The 17,641-nt window shown below is 42.9% G+C and overlaps 1 protein-coding gene across 1 annotated transcript in view; it reads left to right on the top strand.

Annotated features, from left to right (window-relative positions):
- BDP1 (B double prime 1, subunit of RNA polymerase III transcription initiation factor IIIB) overlaps positions 1-17,641 on the top strand; it is a 75,880-nt gene that overhangs the window by 4,611 nt on the left and 53,628 nt on the right. Inside the window, 12 exon segments of the mRNA XM_054397652.1 lie at positions 1,391-1,939; positions 2,530-2,643; positions 3,614-3,673; positions 5,384-5,527; positions 6,430-6,563; positions 9,438-9,532; positions 10,488-10,542; positions 11,129-11,272; positions 12,847-13,122; positions 13,345-13,522; positions 14,590-14,749; positions 17,452-17,546. Of these exon segments, the coding sequence (XP_054253627.1) occupies positions 1,391-1,939; positions 2,530-2,643; positions 3,614-3,673; positions 5,384-5,527; positions 6,430-6,563; positions 9,438-9,532; positions 10,488-10,542; positions 11,129-11,272; positions 12,847-13,122; positions 13,345-13,522; positions 14,590-14,749; positions 17,452-17,546 (2,004 nt within the window).

The raw sequence follows: 17,641 nt of genomic DNA, 5'->3' as shown, positions 1-17,641 counted from the left end.
ACAAAGCTTAGTTCCAGTGTAAAGATAGAAAAGATTTTTCTGACTCAATTGTAACTCTGCCGCAGCCTTAACTGTGAGCAGCAGCCAAGGAGCTGAACAACAGAGGATGCTGCACATTTAGGAAAAATATGATAGTTGGCAGTCAAAGAGTCACAGAATCACAAAATGGTAGGAGTTGGAAGGTACTTTGGAGATTGAGTCCTGCCAAGACAGGATCACCTAGAGGAGGTCACACAGGAACATATCCAGGTGGGTTTTGAATGTGTCTAGAGATGGAGACTCCACCACCACTCTGGGCAGCCTGTTCCAGTGCTCTGTCACCCTTAAATCAGAGAACCTCTTATGTTTTTGTTTGTGCCTGTTACCCCTTGTCATATCAGTGGGAACCTCTGAAAACAGACTGGTCCCATCCTCCTGACACCCGCCATGTAAGTATTGATCAGCATTTATGAAATCCCCCTCTCATCATATCACTGGGTACCACTGAAAATAGACTGATCCCATCCTCCTGTCACCCACACTTTAAGTATTAATCAGCATTTATGAGATCTCCCCTCAGGTGTCTCTTTTCCAGACTATTTTTGCTTGCACTTTGAAAATTACTTCTGTGTAAAGGATGGAAAAAATACTTAAATGAGGAAGCTTTCCAGGGAAGCTAAAAGTCGATGTGTTAAGTGTGAGCAGTAGAATAACATCAGCCAGTGTGACTGCTGAAGCTGTTTTGGAATTCACAGCTTACATGTCAGCTGCTTGCTAATATGTGATCATAGAATCACAGAGTGCTTTAGGCTGGGAAGGACCTTTAAAGCTCATCTAGTTCAACCTTCCTGCATTCAGCAGGGACATCTGCACCTAGAGCAGGTTGCTCAGATCTCGATCCAACCTGACCTAGATTGTTGGCAGAGGTGGGGCAACTGCTACCTCTAGTGGAATGTTCAGCTTGATTGTAATAAAAATCACCAACTACTTGTTGCATGTGGGTTTATTTAAACAGTTTTCATACTTCACCTATGTCCTCTGGGTTATTTTTTTTATAAAGCTTTGTTGTATTCTGATGTTTGGTATTCTCAGCTGAAAGCAGAGAGTCTTTCAAAATAGTGGGGGGGGGTGGGGAGAGGGAGGAACATGTGAGTTGAGTGTTACTGGTCAACAAACTTGTAACAGTAGCATTAATAGTGATTAATATTATAAAGTAATATATCAATTGTTACAGCTGATTATTTTGAGGCAGTAGCAGCAGAACAGTACCAGGTTCTGGTGTGGCTTGCTTCATGTAACTATTTTTCTGCAGCACTCTGTTTATCCTGATTGGCACAGAGGTGTATCTTGAATGTAAGAGTTACGAATCTTGTCACTGAAGTATTTCAGAATGCTGTCTTAAATTTTCCAGTGATGACAAGGCTGATGGCTCAAATGATGCTGGAGAAGCTAGCAAACCTGCAGAGGTGCCTATGCAGAGGAGAAAACGGATCTCTACCATGCCCAATCTTGCCAAACCACGAGCTGCACCTTCATCTGCTCAGCAGCCTGCATCAAAGCCACAGAGGAGAGCATCACAGGCTCCTGATGGCAATGCTTCCCTGCAGAAGGAGCTCTCTCCATCAGAAAAGAGTCATGCTGAAAGCCCCTTAAAGCCTCCCATGCTGCCCGAGAAGAAAACACCTGTGCCGCAGGTGCCACAGTTTTCCCCACTGAAAAAATCAGTGAGCAAAGAGCCAACTGTATGTGTAGCTGCTCAAAAGAATGAGGATGGCTTGCAGAAGAGTGTACCTTCCCCACTCAAGGAGAGACCAACACAGGAAAGATCAGGAACACAGGAGGAAAAGCTGCCTGCAAAACCTTCCCCTGTAAAAGAGAAACGAATGTGTTCTGACCGCGAAAGGATCCTCAAAGCTCAGAAGTTGAAAGAAATGCTTAAAGAAGAGCTGAAGAAAGAAAGGATGGTAGGGCCTCTGCATTGAGCAGTGCAGCCCTGTGAAGGGTAAAGAGCTGTGATTCACCTGCCCTGCATTTTCTCTTTGCAGTTGTGTTTTCTGGTGGTCATCAGCTGCTTGCTGCTAACAGTTTGTGATACATGATGACTCTGTAGGGGCTTAGTCTGATCATAAGCAGTGGTAACACTCTGTTCCCTCATAACACAGACTGCACCACTAATTGATCAGGCACACAAGCCTTTTTGACATATGAATGTCAGCTCTCCAATTTTATGTTCCACAGTGGAGAAGTGTGCTTTAATCAGCTTGGGATTTGAGGGTTCTGCTGTCTTTTCAGCTTGCTCATTAACTGCGTTCTGTAATTTTGAATAGTTACATAGTGCTAAGTACTGAATTTCTCTGAGAGGGTAAATCACTTAAAGGTCTGTGGTATCCTCTCTGACAGAGAGACACTTTTAAAATAAGTTTAGTTCAGCTGTGGGGGGAAGCAGCAAAACTCCTTGAATGGGGCAATTGGTAAACAAAGAATAATATTAACTTGTGAAATGTAAAGTACTTTCAGGTTAAATTCATGGCTTGGCTTTTTCTTTTTTATGATGAAACAGTTGAAACACAGGCCTCCAATAATAGAAGGACGTTCTCCACCAGATCATTCTAAAATGACCATGAGAGACTTGATATACTACCTGCCAGAAAACAACCCTATGAAGTAAGTCTGGCTCTCTTTTTCTCTCCTTAGCTTAAATGATTTTTTTTTCCTCTCCTTACCAATTTAACAATTGTGAAAAGGAAAATTCTTAAATCCAGAGCACTGGAACAGATGCAGTATTGATGCAGTGGTTAACAGAAGCTTTCACAGTTTTCACATCTGCTTATTCTTTGAACAGAAATGAGAATGTACTTGTTAAAATACAAAAACATGAACTCATGTCCCCACTGTTGATTTATCTCTGCACAAATGTAGAATAGTAAGAAACAGTCATTTATTATTTTTCACTACCTGCTGCTTCCTTTGCAATTATGGCTGCTAGAGATATTAGGATTCCCTGCCAAATCTAATTGGACTACATGAAGCTCAGCATTTTTCCTTCTTAACTGCTGAAGTTCAGAACACACTGCCAAACTCTTGAGGTCTCTCCATCCCAGCTGAATGAATGTAGCTGGTACTGGTTTGTCAACAGCAAGGCTGAGTGAGCACCCTAGAAGTGCATATGCAGAACACTCACAGCTGTCTCCATAAACAGAGCAGGGCCTCCAACTCCCAAAACCAGTCACATAAACATAAGTGCAGCTGTCCAGGTCTTGTTCTTCCTCTCACTAGTAGATAAGCTTTCTGTTACTGTCTCCTATCGCTTCCTTGGCAATATTTGTCTGCTTTTGTGATTATCAATTTCTTTGTTACTCTTTTCTTAGCACAGACCAGTCCTTGAGCAGATAATGGTGAACCAGGTGTTCTCATATCCCCTGTATCTTTAAAACAGATTACTGCCTGAAATATTTTTCATCCTTGATTACACAGAATAACCAAAGCAAAACTTGTTAGTCAGTGGTGGTTGTTCAGTTAGACTCAAGTGCTCTGTGTTTCTTTGTCCATTATCCACTAAAAGCAGTTTTTTTACAATGAAGCAGAAAGGTATCTGTACAAGTGTTCATCTCTGGAATTTTTTTCTAAATTCTAGGTCCTCACTGGCAGAAGAAAAGAGAACAGAAAGAAATTCTGCACCAAGTCAAATGAAAGAGTAAGTCATGGTGATGGAAATGCTTATAGTCAAAAAGTTTACATGATGTTGTTAAAACAACCAAAAGAATCATAGGACTGTTTTGGTTGGAAGAGACCTTTCAGGTCATCAAGTCCAACCATCGAGCTAGCACCACCATGGCCCTTGAATCATGTCCCAAAGCACAATAGTCTACATGTTTTTTGAACACTTACCTGGATGGTGACTCCACTACCTCCCTGGGCAGCCTGTTCCAATGCCTGACCACTCTTGCCAGAAAGAAATCTTTCCTAGCGTCCAACCTAAATGTGCCCTGGAATAACTTGAGGCCATTTCCTCTTGTTCCTTCACTAAGAAGATGAGACTGACCCCCACCTCACTCCAACCTCCTTTCAGGGAGTTGTGGAAAGCCAGAAGGTCTCCCCTCAGCATCCTTTTCTCCAGGCTGAACAAACCCAGGCTCCTCAGCTGCTTATCATAGGACTTGTTCTCCAGACCCTTCCCCAGCTTTGTTGCCCTTTTCTGGACATGCTCCAGCACCTCAGTGTCTTTCTTGTAGTGAGAGCCCCAAACTTGAACCTGGTATTCAAGGTACAGCCTCACCAGTGCTCAGCAGAGGGGGACAATCTCGCAGAATCACAGAATCAACCAGGTTGGAAAAGACCTCAGAGATCATCAAATCCAACCTATTACCTAACACCTCCTGACAACTAAACCACGAGTGCCACATCCAATATTTTTTTGAACACCTCCAGGGGCAGTGCCTCCACTGCCTCCCTGGGCAGCACATTCCATGGCCAATTACTCTTTCTGTGAAGAACTTTCTCCTCACCTCGAGTTTAAATTTCCCCTGGCACAGCTTGAGACTGGGGCCTCTTGTTCTGGTGCTGGTTGCCTGGGAGAAGAGCCCAACCCCCACCTGTCTAGAACCTCCTTTCAGGTAGTTGTAGAGAGCACTGAGGTCTCCCCTGAGCCTCCTCTTCCCCAGGCTAAACACCCCCATCTCCCTCAGCCTCTCCTCACAGGGCTGTGCTCCAGACTTCTCCCTGGCCTCCTTGCCCTTCTCTGGACATTTCAAGTATCTCAATGACCTTCTTAAACTGAGGAGCCCAGAACTGGACACAGTACTCAAGGTGTGGTCTAACCAGTGTTGAGTATAGGGGCAGAATGACTTCCCTGCTCCTGCTGGCTACACTACTTCTGATGCAGGCCAGGGTGACACTGGCCTTCTTGGCCACCTGGCCACACTTCTGCTCATGTTCAGACACTGCTGGCTCATGTTCAGGGCTCATCTCTGTCTCAGCCTTGCTGGCCACACTATTGCTGATCCAGGCCGGGATGCTGTTGACCTTCTTGTCTACCTGGGCACCCTGCTGGCTCATCTTCAGCTGGCTGTCAACCAGCACTCCCAGGTCCTTCCCTCCTGGGCAGCTTTCCGGTCACCCTGCCCCATGCCTGAAGTACTGCAGGGTGTTGTTGTGACCCAAGTGCATTTCTATTGGTCTAATAGTCCTGCTGTTTTTTTGTAGGGAGAAGTCCTAACTCCTACCTGACTGTTCTCAGCTGCTCCTGTGGTTACTAACCCATCAATAACGCTTGCAGTTTTCACTGTCATGTATTGACTGGCTCAGCGCTGGGTTGCATTGCTGGGTGGCCTGTTAAATTGTTGGCAATTCAAAACACTAACTAAACCAGTATTACCTTTTTTCTCTTGGTCTTTTAAAATTGTAGACAGGAAGAGAAAAGTGCTCCTGATTGTGAAGAAGATGACGAAAAGCAAGAAGCAGAGAATGAGGAGGAGAGTCAGGACGGTCCACTTCTAGTTCCTCGTGTGAAAGTAGCAGAAGATGGTTCCATTATTCTGGATGAAGAAAGGTAACAAATTCTGTGCCTGCCTTGGGGACAGTACTGCTGCTTAGCTTGTGAAGAGAGAGCAGCTGCTTTGGATGGGAACAAACGTGAGTGTATCTATGTGCTGAGAGCTGAGCTATCCTAACTCAGGAAAGTGCAAATCTCTGGCAAAATACAAACAGCAGTTATCTGCCTCTTCTCTATAAGAAATGTTTTCTTGGAGAGGACATAGAGAGGAAGATGTCTTATTCTGTCACAGTGAATTAATAGTAAGTACCTGTCATATCTTCTCTCTAGTTAACTTGTTTGGTTCTCACGGCTTCATCTCTGCTTGCTGTTAATCAGATGTCAGTGTGGTTTACTCCAGCTTTGTATCTTCCCTGTTTCTGCTTCCTTCAGCTGTCAGTGTTTCCAGTAGCTTTGTTTAAAATATGGCTTTATAAGGAATTAGGTTTTCAGGTTATTGTAAATGTTTTTTAAATTTTCAGGTTATTTAAAATTAAAAATTACTAGCATGAGATTTAGGCGAAAGTGTAAGGAATTTAGGCCTGGTAAAGGAATTTTGTAGTATTCTAAAAAGATGTGAAGAGACTCTTGTGATTTTGCAAATAGGTTTTTTTGAATGTTAAAAGGAATTTTTTTAAGTTTAAAAATACTTATTTAAAAGATATTTAATCATATCTCTGTACTATATCTTATAAGGAGGGAAAGAAACAATTTGCTTGCATAATCTGAGTAGGATAATGATTTCTTGCTGCATTCTCATCATTAATAATTACATGTGTTCATGTAATTGTTAAACGTGATTACACACTACAAACTCTGACTTCTGTAAGGAAAAAAAAATCTGAATAGCTGTCTTAAAAACATCTATGTGTTTTGTTAGCAGTATTTTCAGATGTCTCTTTCTGTGTTGGCTTTTCCAGTTTAACTGTGGAAGTTCTAAGAACAAAAGGCCCATGTGTGGTTGAAGAAAACGATCCCATCTTTGAGCGTGGCTCTACAACTACCTATTCCAGCTTCAGGAAAAGTTTTTACACAAAACCATGGTCAAATAAAGGTGAATGCATTTTTGGTTTGTATTTTCAGTCTGCATAAAAATACTGGTTTTCCCTTCTTGCTCTGTACTCAACAATTTCTTCTTCCAGTGGAGTAAATGGATCTTCTTGTGTGTGAGGAAATCTCAGCCCTCCAGACTCTTAGAACAGGCAGAGCTCTGGTGTTTAGTGTGAGATTCGCCACGTTTAAAATCTAGTGTTTAAAATCCTTATGGTATGCAGGCTACTTGTGATTTTGTTTCTTTCATGGGTGTTCAGATGCTGTGAAAATGCCAGCTTTATCAAAAAGTGTGATTCTGATATGCAGATGTGAGCTCTGTACGGAACAGTTTGCACTTCTCAGCAGCTTCTTTACCTGGTTCTTCCAACATGGGCAGGAATGAATCATGTAAAGCACCTCTGTGTGTGCTGATCTCAGGGCACATGGACATCTCCTGTTAGGGAGTTTAGAGGGCAGGGCAGTGAGGTCTCAGCTCAGCCTTCTCTTCCGAAAACTAAACAACCCCAGTTTCCTCAGCCATTCCTTGTAAGAGTTGTATTCAAGGCTTTTCACCAGCTTAGTTGCTATTCTTTGGACATGCACCAGCACCTCAGTGTGCTTCTTATAGTGAGGGGCCCAAAACTAAACCCAGTATTCAAGGTGTAGCCTCACCACTGCCAAGTATAGGGGGACAGTCTTTGCCCTGGTCCTGCTGGCCACCCTGTTGCTGATTCCTGCCAGGATGCCATTGGCCTTCCTGGCCACTTGAGCACACTGCTGGCTCATATTCAGCCGACCATCAGTCAACACCTCCAGGTCCTCCTCCACTGAGCAGCTCTACAGCCACTCTGCCCCAAGCCTGTAACATTGTATGGAGTTGTTGTGACCCAGATGTAGCACTTGACATTTGAGCTTAATGAATCTCATAACGTTGGTCTCAGCCTATCAATCCAGTCTCTCCAGATCCCTCTGCAAAGCCTTCCTGTCCTCCAGCATATCAATACACCCACCCAACTTTGGGTCATCTGCAAACTTACCAAGAGTGCACTCAATCCTCTCATCCACATCATGGATAAAGATATTAAACAGAGCTGGCCCCAGCATTGAGCCCTGGGGGACACCACTTCTGGCTGGCCAGCAAATGGATTTAACTTCATTCACCACCACTCTCTGGGCCCAGCCCTCCATTCAGTTTTCCCCCTAGGATACTGTGTGCATCTCCATGGCATGAGCAGACGGTTTCTCCAGGAGGGTGCTGTGGGATAATATGTCAAAGTCCTCACCAAACTCAAGGTAACATCAACAGCCTTTCCCTCATGCATCAGGCGGGTCACCTTGTCGTGGAAGGAGATCAGATTGGCCAAATGAGATTTGCCCTTCATAAATCCATGTTGAAAGGGCCAAATCATCTTGTTGTCCCATGCATGACACATGATGTCACTCAAGATGATGTTGCTCCATGCCTTTCCCTAGCACCAAGATCAGGCTGAGAGGCCTGTACTTTCCTGGATCCTCCTTTGAGCTAATTTTTGGATGGACAGCACGTTTGCTAACCTCCAGTGTGCTGGGATATCACTGGTTAGCAAGGACTGCTGAAAAATGATGGAGTAGCTTGGTGACCTCTTCTGCCAGGTCCTTTAGCATCCACTCCCATAGACTTGTATGAATCTAAATGGTGTAGCCCATCACAAACCATTTCTCCTTGAGGCATGGAGGCCTCATTCCTTTCCCCTTCCCTGTCTGCCAGCTCAGGGGGCTGAGTACCCAGAGAACCACTACTCTTGCTACTAAAGACCAAGGCAAAGAAGTTTTTTTTCTCATCCCTTGTCACAATGCTTCCTCCTACATCCATCAAAGGATGAAGATTCTCCTTAGCACTCATTCTGTCGTTGTTCCTTCAGCTGCTCCTCCCAAGCCCTGTGCTCTAGATCTTCCACCAGCTTCATTGCCCTTCTCTGGACCTGCTCCAGCCTCTCAATGTTCATCTGGGAGTGAGAGGTCCAAAACTGAACCCAGTGTTCAGTAGTCAGTATTCACTATTCACCGGTGCTCAGTAGAGGGGGACAATCTCTGTCCTAGTCCTGCTGGCCACACTGTTTCTGATCCAAGTCAGGATGCTGGTGGCTTTCTTGGCCACCTGAGCACACTGCTGGCTCATCTTCTGGCTGTTTGACCAGCACTCACAGATCCTTCTCCCCTAGGCAGCATTCCAGCCACTCTGCCCCAAGCCTGGAGCGTTCAGGGGGTTGTTGTGACCCAGGTGCAGGACCCAGAACTAGGCTTTCTTAAACCTCAGCCCTTTGGCCTCAGCCCATCAATCCAGCCTGTCCAGGTCTTGCAGAGCCTTCCTACCTTCAAGCATGTCACCCACTCCATTCAATTTGGTGTCATCTGCAAACTCACTGAGGGTGCCCACAGTTCTCTCATCCAGATCATTGATAAAGTTATTAAAGAGAGCTGCCCCCAAGACTGAGCCCTGAAGAACACCACTTTTGACCAGCTACCAACTCGATTTAACTGTCTTCACCTCAACTCTCTGGGCTCAGCTGTCTAGCTTTTTACCCAGTGAAGGTTACCTATCTAAGCCATGAGCTGCCAGCTCTTCTAAGAGAATGTTGTAGGTCAAAAACAGTAGCCATGAACTTTAACAATTTGGAATTCTCCAGCTTTACAAAACGTATTTCACATTCTGCAGTTCCACAATAGATTAGACAGTTCTTCTGTTTACAGCTCATTCAGAAAATTATTATAACTTACATATTCCAGCTCAGATAAACTTGTAGCCACAGTAGATAAAGTTGTTAATCTCCTTGTATTAAATCTGAGAGCTGTTCTTTTAGATATAAGAATGATTAAGTGAATACTTGAGTGTGTTTATCTTCTTTTTTACCTCCAGAAACAGACATGTTCTTCTTAGCTATCAGCATGGTAGGAACAGACTTCTCTCTCATTGGACGACTGTTTCCTCATAGAGCTAGAGCAGAAATTAAGGTAAAACATTAAAGCACCCTCTAAAATTTCTGTTTTCACTTTTCTGTTGCTCATCTGCTATTCCTATGCCTCTTCTACTAGTGCTGATAATTTTCATGCTATTTGGTTCTGTGGCAATGTTTTTTTAATACCTGTTTTCACCAGGTAGTATCTGAAACCAGATGACTCGAGTTCTGATCAACACATCTCTACGAGACCTAGCATATCTAGACACAATTTGTCTCATATGTTATTTCAGTTTAAAAAGTGCTAATAAGCATCAGCGGATGTTAGGTGAAGGGTCTTCTATGATGCTTCTTTTGTAGTATCCAGCTGGGAAAACCTTTGACATTTCAAACCCTGCTTAGATTGGAAGTAAGGACAAAAAGTGTTGAAAATAATAAATTATCTAATAATAAAAAAGTATGTCTGGTGATACCTATTGATGACTCTGTCAGCCAACACTGGCAGGATGCAAGAACCTGGGTGGAGGCACACAAGGCAAGGGGTAGGTTGGGACAGGCCCTGCAAAGCTTGGCCTTTGCTAGAGAGCAAAGAAAGCTTCCAAATGCTGCTTTCACCAGTTTGAAGATTCTTGCAGGCAACATTTTCTGTTTTGCTTAGAACTTCCCCCACAGCAGGGCAGGAATCACATGAACATTCAGTAAGGTGCCTCTGAGTCTGTGAGATATGTACATTATCTGAATGCTGATGTTCTGCCGGCTCACCACACAAGGACAGAAAACAATTAGCATGATATGTGTGTTTATAAAACATCCCAGCTGCCTCTCACTTGAGTCTTCCTCCTCAGTATTCCTTTACTCTCCCAAACTGATAGATTTGCGAGTCTGCTTTTAAGAGCTTTAGCTGCTAGAAAATTTTGCTGCCTTGAAAAAAGCTTACCTCGACCTGCCATTTTGTGCAATGTGTTGCATTTCTTGCTTACTGAAAGAGACAAATATCCCTTTACTTTCAGAACAAGTTCAAACGTGAGGAAAAAGCTAATGGATGGAGGATAGACAAAGCTTTCAGTAAGTTAACCCTACCCTACAGTGAGTCACTAAATGGTAGTCATCTCTTTTCATGGTGATTTTTGTGCTTTGCCTTGCTTGAATTAATTGCAATAAAAAGATTTTACTCACAGCTGTGTTCAGAAGCTGAGGGGTGTTAGGCTTTTATAACAAGCATTGTCTTTTCTATGTGTCTGATAGGTAAAAATAACACAAACTTTTCTCTATGTATTTAGTTGATGATTTTTTTTCTGATTTGTGGGCATTCCTAACACAGCTACTGCTTTGAGAATCCTTGAAGATTTTTGTGTGGTTTGAATAGGCTACAGAAGTCCTAGAGCAGCATGTTAACACATTATTTGTGCCATGGTACAATTACTCTATTTGTCTGCAATCTTCATGCTATTCATCCTTTAAAACCAAGCCACCATAATCCACATATTTCCACTCTAACCCCGGGTCAAGTGGCACGAAAAGCATAATCAGAAAGAATTCTCAGTTTAAATTGGTATAACCTTTGCTTTTCAATGCCATAACATGTACAATTGAAACTTGGAAAGAATACTAATTTTGTGATCTCTGACATTCCTTTGCTTTAACCTGGTAGAAGAAAAGCGGCCCTTCGATTTTGAATTCTTTGCCCAGCTGCTTGAGAAAGTCCTAGCAGATGAAGAAAAAAGAAAGCAAAAGACTGTTAAAAGCCAGAAGCCAAAGGAAAAGAAGCCATCAAGGCCCTGGAAGAAGCCTAAAGGTACTTCGTAAGAATGCTTGAGATAGCATTTCAGAGCAGTGGTCAGGAATCATAGGATTGTTTCAGCTGGAAAAGACTCTTAAGATCACTGAGTCCAACTGTCAACCCACCACCACCATGGCCATTCAACCATAGAATCACACAATCATAAAATCATATAATCATAGAATGTATTTGGTTGGAAGGGACCTTTAAAGGTCATCCAGTCCAACCCCCCTGCATTAAGCAGGGACATCCCTACCTATCTCAGGCTTGTTAGAGCCCCATCAACTTGACCTTGAATGTTTCCAGGGATGGGGCCTCCACCACCTCGCTGGGCAACTTGTCCCAGGATTTCACCACCTTCATAGTAAAGAACTTCTTAGTAATGTCCAATCTAAGTCCATCTTGCCCTAGTTTCAAACCGTTGCTCCCTGTCGTAGTGCTACAACCCTTGTGAAAAGTCCTCTCCCAGCCTTGCTGTAGGACTCCCTCAGTTACTGAAAGGCCACTAAAAGGGCTCTCTGCAGCCTTCTCCAGGCTGAACAGCCCCAACTCTGTCCACCTGTCTTCATAGCAGAGGTGCTCCAGCCCTCTGAACACTTTTGTGGCCCTCCTCTAGACCCTCTCCATCAAGTCCATGTCTGTGTGTTGAGGGCCCTGGTCCTCCAGAGGTCTCCCCAGGTCTCACCAGAGCAGCGTGACAGAACCACTTCTCTCAACCTGCTGGCCATGCTTTTGATGCAGCCCAGGAGCTGCAAGTGCCCCAACTCCACCATGCTGGTCTCTTCTCTTCCTTGCCTGATTTCCTACACTTGGGGATCATCAAGAGTTCTTGCACACTATGGAAAGCATATGTAAAGATCTGTCAGCTCTGCATTCCTCTCTTGTCCCTGAGGGACATTTCCCAGGGGCTCCTACAGACTAACTCCTTGAAGAGCTGTAGGTTTGCTTTCCTAAAATTCAGGGTCCTGCCTGTGCTCCTTGTCTTGACTCCTGTGCCTTAGGACTGTGAACTCCACTAGTGTATGATCACTGCAGCCCAGGGTGCCTTTGATCATGACATCCCTGATGAACTTGCTGCGTTGGTGACCATCAGACCATAGAATCATAGAAAGGCCTGGTTGGAGCAGAACACAGGGGGCACTTGATCCTGGGGACTTCCTGATGAGTTCTCCCATATCTGTTTCAGGGATGGCAGAGCCTGGCTTCGCCAATCTGTCCCTACCTCATCACCTCTTTCTCAGTGTTAGTAATAATACTTTTCAGGAACAGCAAGGCCTGTGGTTCCTGGATCCCAAAGTGACTCTGTAACCTGCTACCAGCATAGGAAGAAGAACATTTACTCTACATTGGCTTTACATCCTATATTGACTTTATCCTGGTGAAATGTTGTCCCGTGTACTGAGTGTGTTTTGTGTTTAGTGTTGATCTCTGCTGAATTTTAGCTGACTTTAGCAGACATCTTGTGGACCTGCTCATGTTCCTGGCAGTGATGTCTGAATTCACAAGGTGTTGCTAGTGGAAATGTCTGTGATTTATGGCTCCTAATATTCCACCAGTCTGTTAACCAGGAGCTCTTGTTGTCTCAGTAGCAAAAAATACCAACACAGAAGTTGCTAATGAGCAAGGTGATCTTCAGGAAGCCAGAATTTCTGATGCAGAAGCAGATGCTGTGATGGCTGAGAAGGAAAATGAGGAATCTTTGGGCATTTCTGAAGAAGCAGGAGAACAGATTACATCAGAGCCAGCATTAGCAAAAAGGGGGAGAAAGAGAAAGAGGAAAGATGATCTTGAAGAAGTGGAGAATCTTTCAGATGTAATGGCTGTCCCTTCAAAAATTGCTGATAAAGGGAAATTCTCTAAGAAAAGTAAGAGTCAGAATTATTGACTTTCAAACGTTCAGATGTATATAAAGACATACAGACTCCCCCAGAATGAGGTATTGGGGTTGATTTTTTTTTTATATATCACTGACTGCCTTGGGAGGTTGTAAAACAGTACTTTTCAAAGCCAGCTTTCTTACTGTACCTAAACGTTGTATTTTAGCTGAGAAAAAGTTCTCTTCAACTGATTTAATTCTTCTTGAGTAGCAGAAAGAAAAGTGGTGTGTGGTGCCAGCAAGGATGGTCACACTACCTGTGGAGAAGAGATGGATAGTGTCATGGAAGGAAAACAAGGTGAGACTGCTGTTACAGAGGAAGAGAGATCAGAGTCCTGCTTACCAGTGGATCACAGAATGGAGAGGGAAAGTGATGTAATTTTATGCAGGTAATGTTTACAATGGAAAATCTAAGCATAAGAAATAAAATTTTTAAAGTTTAAGGTTTTAATATTGATTTTGTTCCTGCTTATTCTGATGTTGGCTAGCACAGAATGGGTAGGTTTTTTGTTTCTGAGGACAGTCTTCTTAAGCTCTTCTGAGGATTGTCTTCTTAAGCTCTTTTTGATTTACACTGAATATATTCTCTGCCCTGATGGGTAGCCCATGCAAAATAAACCTACATTAATGCTAAGGCCCCATACCAAACTGCTTTCTCTTGGATTTTTCTCGAGTGTTCATGAAGACTATTGCTTATCCTGACTCCCAATATATTTATCAAAGCACTGCTTGGAAATGTTATCTAGTAGTGTTGGTGTACACTTTGAATGTTCTATCTGTTCTCATGGGAAAGAAGTGTTGTTTGGACCTTGTTTGAGCAGAACCGAGGTGGGAGGCAGGCTTCTGTTTTCAAGTTTGGGCATTCTTCTGCTGGAAAGAAAGCAAAAGCCTTTTTCTTTTTTTTAATCAAACTTCTTATGTGAGAAAGCGGTACATCCAAGATGCTGTTACGAAGCTGCCTGTGCTGGTTCAGAGTTTTGTGTGTTAATTGTGGTAATTAACTATATTATAATTATTGGTCATGTCACACAGATTCCCAGAAACTTCTGTGTGCTTTAGTACCTCATTGGAAGCATATGAAGGAGCTGCATCCATCCTTAAACTAAGCATAGAATGCTAGATAAAATCAGGGGAGCAAAAAAAACTTATGCACGCAGTGTTTCTGGTAGTAAAATCTGTTTTAAAAAAAGTTACCTACTCTTCAGTATTCAGATGGGACTTTCAAATCTTCTTGAAAGAGCATTGCAAAAGTGTAAAAGTTGGTTTAAAACTCATACCCTGCAAGTAAAACTAAAACTTTTCAGATTCCCTAGAGCACATGCAGTTACTTAATGTCAAAATTGCATCATTTTTCTGTGCAATTTGATCTAGCTGTAAACAATAGTAACCTTTTTTTTTTTTTTAATTAAAATACCTCAATATAATATTTTTGTGTGTGTTTTTTTATTGGTTTCAGCTTTGAAGGTGGCAGTGATTTCATGCTGGAAACAGATTCTGCTAAACTGAGAACCCAAGATGCTAGAGATGGTGCATCACAGGAAGGCCAGGTTTCAGAGTTACCAGTTGCAGAGGCTAGAACCAAAGAAAGGCAGTCTGAAGAAACTAGTGAAACAAAGGTATTTTAATCTTTTTTTAATGTAGGTCTTTCTCTTTTTTACCATTGAAAGTGTCATTTTAAGGCAAAGCCACATTTTTTTTTCAATTCTTTTTGCACAGGCAACAAGCCTGAGAATATCACCAAGTTTTAAATGCTATCGATTTGGCTGTCCTTAACAGCTTGTTTCTCATGCTATATTTATGCAGAATATATTGTGCCATGCCTGGCTTATCTCTTAGACAAAACAGCTGAATAGTTTATTTTTTCTGAAGTGAAGCGGTGCAGTATCAGCTGTGAAACCTTGAAGCAAGATTTTGCAGGCATAAAAGTGCTAGAAAACTCCTTTTTTCTAAGCAGCGCAGGCATTGAGTTGTCTGTGCAGCTTCAGAGAGGACAGCTGTACAAACTTCTCTCTGCTTGTGCTGGCTGCTGTGGAGGTGTTTCAGGAGAGGAAACGGAGCCAGAACTGAAGAATTCTTCAGGTATGTTCTGAGCAGGTCTGGGGTTTTAGAAACTGCCTGAGATGGCATTTAGCTTTTTCTGAAGCCTTGGATGCACTTCTGACTTGTGAGAGTGTCTAGCTGCTTTTTAGCATCTGCCTGTACCTTTGTGATGGATTGCATGTAGCAGCTGAGAGTTCCATTCCTTTCATCATTCACTTAACAAAAGAAGAGTATTCCTTAGATCGTTTTCAGCCTGATGCCTAGAGCTGCAGGTGCCTGTGCTTGCACTATTATGTTTCTGTCCATCTCCAAGCTATTCTTGCTTGTACTGCTGCTTTTCCCTTTCTCTAAGGGTACTGTTTTTAAGCTAGTCTTAATCTTACATTACTCGTCATACAGAGAAAGTTCCATTTCTTTGATCATGCTTCTGTCCCTGCACCACTGTAATTTTTTAAAATACACTAAGTCTTGTGCAGAGGGAGAGTGAATCACTTTATTTGTGCTTTCTAAGACAAAGGATCTTACAGCTAAATTTTGTAGTGAGAGGTTTTTGTGGTGAAATTCTGTTAGGATTTTCCTGATGTGATGGATAAATTTTATGTCCTTTGACTTTTAGTTTGGATTCTTACTTAAAGTCATTTATTCATTTAATGGAAAACCAGCTACTGGGAATCTTCAGAAATAATAAATGCCTGCTGTTGGAAAGGTGATAGCACTAAAAATCTCCTTCTCTTGCCCTGCTGTGGATACTTTCTTTCAGATTTATATTAACATAATCACTGAAATCACAGAAATACTCTTCAAACCAGTGATGTGAGAACTGATTCTATTACTATTTTAAAAGCTCTTTTTACTGTTATTGTAATAGATTTAAATAAAGTAAGGAAATAATGTTTTTAGGGAAATAAGAAGTTTTTATGCAGTAGGATTTTGCCTTAATTCACTAAACAGATTTCATAAAGACTTTGCTGTAATTGTGATTACTTTGCTATGTCACCACGTTGTTTGGTTGTTGGTTTTTTGGGGGGGGGTTGGGTATTCTTTCCATTTTTTGAGTAATACTTAATGCTATGTAGGAAAACTATTTAAGACCTGGAAGTAAGGGTATCTGATACTGCCTAAGGAGTCTTTCATCAGCTTTCACAAATTTAAAAGACAAAGAAAGGAGGTGAATGGAAGGTCCAGAAGTTCAGCAAGGGCAAGTGCTAAGTCCTGCCCCTGGGGTAGAGCAGTCCTAGGCTCCAGAGCATGCTGAGGACTACACAGATGGAAAGCAGCTTTGGAGGAAAGGTCTAGGGCAGCCTGGTGGACATAAGGGTGGAGGGACATTCTCCTTCCCCTCTGTTCTCCCACACACTGCACCTGCCACCTTCCCAAGGCTGCAGCTGGAGTACTGGCACCAGTTCTGGGCTCCCTGGTATAAGAGACGTACATGCTGGAAGCAGCTTGCCAGAGGGCCATAAAGCTGGTGAAGGGACTGATGCTGAAAGAGCAGGGACAATTCAGCCTGGAGAAGAGAAGGCTTAGGGTACTCCTTTTCAATACATATATAAAAGTCTAAAAGGAGGGTGTGAAAAGAGAACCAGGCTCTTTGCAGCTGTGCTTAGCCATGGGACAAGGGGCAGTAGGCACAAACAGACCTTATTACTCTCTACAGCTACCTGAAGGGAGGTTGTAGCCAGGTGGGGGTTGGTCTCTTCTCCCAGGCAAGCAGCAACAGAACAAAAGGACACAGTCTCAAGCTGCACAGGGGGAAGTTTAGGCTTGATCTTAGAAAGATCAAGATTGCCCTTTGGAATGGGCTGCCCAGGGAGGGGTTGGGGTTGACGTCCCTGGAGGTGTTTAAGAAGAGCCTGGATGAGGCACTTAGTGCCATGGTCTGGTTCATTTCTTAGGGTTGAGTGATCAGTTGGACTTGATCTTGGAGGTCTCTTCCAACCTGGTTGATTCTGTGATTCTGTGAAACTGATGCACAGGAGGATGTTTCTAAACATCAGGAACTACCATTTCACTGTGAGTGTGGTGGAGCACTGGCACAGGTTATCCAGGGAGTCTGTGGAGTCTCCATCCATGGCAATATTCCAAAGGCTTGTGCGCATGGTATTGGGCAACCGCCTCTGGATAGCCTTGAGTAGAGACTTTGGACCAGCTGACATCTCTCTGGTGTTCACTATAGACTCATCACCATCCTGTGAATCTTGTTTCTGCCTTTCAGCAAAGAGTTCTACACTTATCATTTGTTTTCTACACCTTGGTGTCTTTTTTTTTGCTCACTCAGAACAAAGACGTTCAGGAATTGCATAGACCAAAGGAATGCCAGAGTTCAGAAGAAAATCAGAGTGTATCAGAAAGTGATTCACAGTCTGAAATCATGTAAGTAGAACTGTTCTACCCTTGCAGTGATACTTGAGGTAAAACTGCTTTCATTTAATTTGGATGTAATTCTGATGGACTGTATTAGGTTGGAC

The sequence above is a fragment of the Indicator indicator genome, chromosome Z (genome assembly GCF_027791375.1).
Source record: "Indicator indicator isolate 239-I01 chromosome Z, UM_Iind_1.1, whole genome shotgun sequence".
In the NCBI taxonomy this organism is placed as follows: Eukaryota; Metazoa; Chordata; class Aves; order Piciformes; family Indicatoridae; genus Indicator; species Indicator indicator.
This window is presented reverse-complemented; position numbering and strand designations above follow the sequence as displayed.